This window comes from Coloeus monedula (assembly GCF_965178545.1).
Source record: "Coloeus monedula genome assembly, chromosome: 3".
NCBI lineage: Eukaryota > Metazoa > Chordata > Aves > Passeriformes > Corvidae > Coloeus > Coloeus monedula.
In genome coordinates this window covers 95,476,284-95,483,078 of record NC_138783.1, presented here as the reverse complement: position 1 = coordinate 95,483,078, position 6,795 = coordinate 95,476,284, and the positions used below count along the sequence as shown (strand labels likewise).

The following is a 6,795-nucleotide window of genomic DNA, read 5'->3' as shown; positions in this document are numbered from 1 at the left end:
CCAGAAGAACATAACATACACATCCCAAGGCAGGACTTCACCTCAAATGAGTTTAAACATGAAAGACAGTGAGATCATGTCTCTTCCTTGCACCAGCAGGCCTTGCATCTGAGCAAACATAAGTCACTCTTGAGCTTAAGCAAAGGAGTACTCACCAAGACTGCTGCAAAAAAGACATCAAGCTTTTTACAAAGCTACTGTTGTTGTCCCCTGCCCCTCATCACCACATTCCCTGACATGAGCCCATGACCCGCATACATCACTTTCCTGGATGCAAGGAAAATTGAAAAAGGGTCTACTGTCAGGTGTAAGAGACATTCCTGCTGACCAAATCAGGCTACAGCGACCTTGTGGTGTCTCTGACTGCAGGCCACGGTCCCTGCATGCAAACCAGCAGCAGGACATAACTACAAATAGCATTAGGTTCCCACTCACCTTGTACCAGTGTAAGGGACTATACGGCTTCTATAGGGCAAGTCTGTTCTCACTAAACAGGCTGCCAGAAGGACTCCCATAGTCTTCCACTCACTTTTAAAACTGGAATTAAAAATTAAGATGATTTCTGCTCCTACTTATTTCCTCAAATACACAAACTTCACTTTATAAAACCAATAGTTTTATCCTTAAACAAGACTTAAAATTATTTCATGATGTTTGAGGAGTTAAAAGGAAAGCAAGTACGTGCAGTGCAGTAACATTTGTTCACAGAAAGCATGTTTCCATTCAAAAGAGAGAATAAACTGATTTTATGAAAACAGCCAGAAAAATCCACTTCACCCCTAGAGAAAATAGGCACACAAATGCTTTACTCCTTTCATAAATAACGTATTTTATTGCATATGGCTATTAAGGAGAGCATCCATAATCAATACAGACTAAATACAATACACTACTCTAGTTCCATTTATTCTGGTCTCCAGCAGCATCACATTTATCCTTATATACAGCGTGTACATTGGAAGACACAGCAAGATAAGTTAAGTCTCTTGTCATATCACAATAGCAAGAAATATATTTAACATCTTGATATCCAGAAACAATACGTACCCAAAAAGAAAACACTGCTTAATAACTGTTAAGGTTATATAGCAAAAAATATTTTAAATTTAAGGTAAGTCAGGCAAAATGTACAAAGACCCAATATACATTGTGAAGTTTTAGCAAACATAACATTTATACATTTTGGTTCCATTCTGTAAACTAAATTAAGAATGTAAGTATTGCATATGCCTTTGTGAAATATACAGGATAGAGAATAATTGATTATTTAGTCAAGTTTGGTTTTTTTTTTAAGTTGCTCTATGCTGTTTAGCCATTTGTTTTAGTGGCATGATTTCTTAATTGATACAGAGGGATTCTTCAAAATAGAGACGTTCAAAACATTGAATTCAGCAGGTACCACACTCAGTGCTGGCGGGGGCAGGAGGGGGTCAGACAGAAAATGCCAAAGGTATGCGGGTTTTTTAGTTCCAGACTTGAACAAGCAGCATTTCAGAATGTCTTAGAACCATTTATAGCATTAGTATTAGAGAAAAACTCAATCAGATCAGATATTTAAATTGATTTTAGATCCAATATTGTATTAGCCTATGCATTGCTGTGATTTAAGATCCAAAAAATTACACTGAAAGATAAAAGTGTGCCATGAAGTAGGGAAGGAATTAGTTTACATTCATCTTTGTCTTGTAATACAATCCTCAGTTCTAAAAATTCAGCATGTAAGCAGGAAGACTGCATTGCCATTCATTGTATTTTTAAGACATTGACTCTTGTCTTCCTCAGAAAAAAAAAAATCCCAAAAGAAGATGATGCATTGTTAACAGTGAAGTACAGGTTCCACCAAGCACAATGATTTAAAAAAAGAAAGAAAAGAAAAAAGTCTCACATAACTCATAACTTAGTAATACTTACATGTCTATCAGAGCAGGCACTGGTGGGGTACCCTTAAAATGTACACAAACACTTCAATCAAAGGAGAAGCAAGGTGGCATGACATTCTGCTAGTCATGTATGTGACTTTCGTGACAGTAGCTGCCACACCACTCAGATTTTCAGGCCACTGGAAATGTGATGCACAGTTAGCCTTGAAAAGAACTCAGGATAAGTGACTGCAATGGTTCTTCTTCCCTGTAATAGTGCCTGCAGCTACAATGGTGCTTTCCTGGTAAAAGGCAAATATCAGGACTTTATAGATGGCAAGATAATACTGTGTTAACATAGCTCTTTAATCTGCCCGATACCCATTATCATCCCTGCATTCCTAGCATGCCTATGTGGATTTTTTTGGTTACAAGAAATGCAGCTAAGAACAGTTAGCTGACAAAAGTGAGCTTGTAAATAGAAGAAAAGGCTTTTGCAATCTGAAGTACCTACATAAACACCTACATAGAGAGGATTAAACAAGTGTGTCAAAGGTACAGAGATACCCCTAATATAGATTGATGTTTTTAACTTACGTTGCTTCAGTTACACATTTTATACTTTTTAACTACTCTGAATCCTCTGTCCAAGTCTGATTCACAGAGTTTCATCCCATTTTAGACTTTTCAGTGCCCTACTTCGGCTTTGTCTGAGAAGTAAACCCTGCAGCTAGTGATTCAAAACCCAGCAGCAGCAGCAGCTGTACAAGTTGCAAGTTCAGTAAGGCTGGCGACTGTTCTTGAGAGACTCAGCACAGAGATACAGGAGTTCCTGTCATACACCAACACGGCAAATCCGGCTTTACTTTGAACTGAGGTAGTACTGTCGTAGGCTTGAAATTATGCCAGTAAATACCAGATCTTGCTGCTTCAGCAGGTGTTACAGAATCCCCTAATATGCCAGAGAATAAATACAGTTTGTCTTTGAAGAAAAAGAAAATGAAGGCATTGGCCATTAATTAAAGAGGCCAGCAGAAAAGTTCCTATGGTTTAAAGAGCATCTCCAACTTCTGTCAAAACAGCAGCAAAATGATAACAGATGCCATGGACAAGTAATGAGTTAGGCAGGTTGCTTTCCCTTCCTCCCAGATTTGTTGCACAGTTTAGCCCACAACAGTTAAGCAACTGTTAGGACCAACAATAACAACAATAAAAAGTAAACGTTAAGCAGCTTCAGTTACCAAAAACAAAAACCCAAAACCAAATAAACAAAAAGGTATATGCCGAGCAGCTTCTTTGAATGTTGTACTCTGTTGTTTGAGGTCATGATGAGAAAACTAACTCCTTCACTCTGAAAAGAAAAATGAAAGAAAGTCAATAAAAGCTGCAAAATTTTTTCATATCTATGATACAGACAACACAAAAAATACCATAAAGAGCTTATTCAGAATGGGTTTTCACGTGGGAAAAAAAAGCAGCTGTAAAATAATTGCTTTCATATGTGTATACACCATAAGGTATTGCAAAGGCAATAAAAGGAGTATTTCCCAATCCAACACCACTCCCTTTTTTCAGAACCTTTCAGCTAAGGCTCTTCACGTCAACAAACTGCAGGACACAGAATGGGTTAGAAAACCTGACACAAAATCCCCCCCAACTCAAGTCATGACCATCACAATTTTTTGCATCAGTGGAAAGGAAAAGGGGTTGGAGAAAATAGGTACAAGCTTAACTCTTTCCTTTTTTGTCAGCTGGATGTTACAAAAAGCTTTCCATTTCCAGACATTAAAAACAAGTTTGAGACTACTTTGTCTTTAGGGAAGGAGTCTACTAAAGACATAAGCAAAGTATAGAAAGAACCTTCTTTTAATTTAGTTATTTGATTTACTAAACAACTATTATTCCAGAAGTAAAAAAATGAGTAGGTATGCAAAAGGAAAGAATCTTCTCCCAACTACTGACTACAAAGCTGCTTTAAACAGTCAATGTGAATTATGGAGTAAAATAGAAACTGATTACAATGAGACCCATTCTATTTTAAAGAATGCAGCTGACTCCTTCAGTGTTTCTTCATTGCAAAGAATTAATGGATAGTATGTGCCTACCCCACAAAGGGACATTATTATATTGATTAACTCACAACATTAAAATGATTTGATAATGTGGCCATTAAAAATCAAAATGTAATAGTTATATAAATTTTCTTTGTTGTATGTTGTCCTCAAGTTTACAAGGTAAATGAAAATTTTACTAGATCATGTATTACACAGGTTTTTATAAAAACTGAAGTTATTTGGAACACTTTGGGAACAAACACTGTTACTTAGAAAAGTCTATAGTTTTGACTGTATCGATACAAGAAGTCACTATTTCTATATCTTTTAATTCCTTTGGGACTATAAAACCAAAACAAATTAAATACAAAACATGGATGTCAAAGTAAGTCCAGTGCTTATCTGTGCAAGTTTCAAATCCATGTAAGCCTCTGACAAAAATACGTAGTCTTTTCCCACAAGTTTACACAGAAACAAAGGCTGATGTATCTTGGCTTATATGTATATAAGACTTGCTGAATTGCTTTGAATCTCTGAGAGCTAAGGTTTACCTAAGGCATTAGTCCTGCTGGAGTCAATTGGAGCCACTACATGATCAAATACTTAGGATATTACTTGGGATTTTGTATCATTTTTTTTTTGAGATGAATTAATAGCTTGCCAAAAGGAAAGCACCTCATTGCCCCCACCCACTGCCAGCCATTTATTCACTGCCACGTTTCTGGTCAGAAACTAAGTCAAATCAATCCAGTCAATCTTCAGTAAACAAGTTTTCACTGTTTGTTCTGGAAGGGTATTTCAGATTAAGACCTTTAACTGGCTTATGATGTGTCCATGGGGGAGCTCCAAATCTGCCAATACCATCCCAAAGGGCTGCATGGGGGAACAATGGGGCAGGACAGACAGCTCTCAGATGGGAGCAGAAATTCCTCATTTGAGGAAGAAACACTTCACAAACCACTTTGTTCCCATTTTTGTTTAGGGAAGCAGCATAGATGCATCATGTAGGCAAACAAGTGAGTGTTCAAAGGTATGTGCTAATTCTGTGTTATTGCTTTCCTCCTTCACATGGAAACCAACACGACAACTAAATTTACATTCCCCAAAGTGGCCACTTCAGAGTGAAAGCCAAATAAAGTATTATAAAAAAATTTCTTTAAATCCTCATCTTCAGATAGGGAAACTGGTGGAAAACGCAAAGGACACAAACAAGTATGTTTCCAGAAGTATGCCAGCCTAGGGCAGACATGAGGGAAGATTATTAGCAACTGAGTAAATCCGATGCTGTTCTTACAGTACAACAGATACTGTACAGTCAGAATTAAACTGGAGGAGGTAAAGTGGCAGATGCTTCAAAGCACTTCCAAACTTAGCTTGCTTGGTTTTGTAGGTGGATGATAGGACTGTGTGCACAAGCCTAACAGCCTATGATACAATAAACACATCATCCAAAGAGTCTATAATGATGACCTATAACTCAAAAAACCACCCCAAACATAGTCTTCAATAATAAAACAATTTCCTCTGACTTCAATAAGCTTTGAATCACGTTTTGAATAAGCTTTGAATCAATAAAGGAAAAATAACTACTGTTACCACTTGACCCATGTAATAGCAATGTCAGCTTCAGAGGAAGCCCACTTGGAAGAAAAAAAATTTTCAAGTTCCATGCTGAAGTATAAACAAAAACTAACCAAACAAAAAAAATCAATATCATGTTAATTTTTACCTCAGTGATTAGTATTTCTATTTATTTCAAGCCTCAGGTCAACATTCCGCTCACACAGCAAGTCACACCAGCATACACCGTCTCTACCCAGGAACTCAAAATTCCTACAGGACACAAATATATTCTTTGCTAGCTTATTCTCCATGGGCACGCACTAATCAAAATACAAAGTCCAGCATTGTCTCAATACTGAGGTTTCCTCTTGGTTTTGGGCTTTATTAAGAAAAGCATCCATGATCATTGCTGAATTTCCAAAACTACTTAAGTCATCTGATTCTGCCAGTGCTTCTTGGGGAATAAATCAGAGAATAAACACACACACAAACTGCTATGAAACTACCAAATATTCATAGACTTGCTAAATATACTGTGACGAGTATACAATGGTTAGTCAATTAAAGATCTACTCTGCTAATTAATTTTCAAAGTCAGTAAGCAGCAAATACAATTTTTTCTTAATTTCTAAAAATAATTCTCATCTGCTAACAAGCACACAGGCAGAAACAGTTATTCATGTGGTTCATGGCAAAACACATTGCTGGTTATTCATAATCAGTAAATTTATTCCACTGGCAGTGTGACTGCCAGAGTACAGCAGGCATTGGACACAGCACCGCCAGCTCTGCTGCAGGCTTCTGCCCTGACTCCAGGCAAATCACTCAGTGGCTTTATCCCTTTGTTTCTCCTCCACATGCTGTCTGCCAAATTGATTAAGGCTGTGATTCTGCTAACTAACTTTTCCTGGAAGAGCAACCCTATTGATACAACTGAACCTGGAGGTTAACAACACATGCGTCTGTGGGCATCAGGCCAGGCCATTAAACAGCACAACCCATGGAACTGAACCCCGCTCACAGGGAGGATTTGGTACGCCAGACACCTGAGAGGAGATATAAGACCCTGGGCAAGGCAGCTGGCCACCTATAAAAGGCCAGTGCACCCTCCATCAGCAGGTTACACTGCCCGCCCAGCCCTGCAGCTTTCTCCAGCACCAGGCAACGCACTGGCTGAGCTCCCCGCAGGAGATGGGTCAAAGGTACCCACACAGGTTGGAGCCTTGAGCCTTGGCAGCACCGTCCCCATGCCTACAGCAGTCTGTGTCTGCAAGCAAGGGGAGCAGAGAGGGAGTCTGAGGGTGGGAAGGAACAGCACA

General features: G+C 38.5%; 1 protein-coding gene across 1 annotated transcript in view; it reads right to left on the bottom strand.

Moving 5' to 3' along the window:
• Window positions 1-810: 810 nt before the first annotated feature.
• The window catches only part of IRS2 (insulin receptor substrate 2), a 28,728-nt gene continuing 22,743 nt past the window's right edge, over window positions 811-6,795 (bottom strand). Inside the window, exon 2 of the mRNA XM_082278272.1 lies at window positions 811-3,210. Coding sequence (XP_082134398.1) covers window positions 3,206-3,210 — 5 coding nt within the window. The 3' untranslated portion in view covers window positions 811-3,205. The remainder of the gene's footprint in view (window positions 3,211-6,795) is intronic.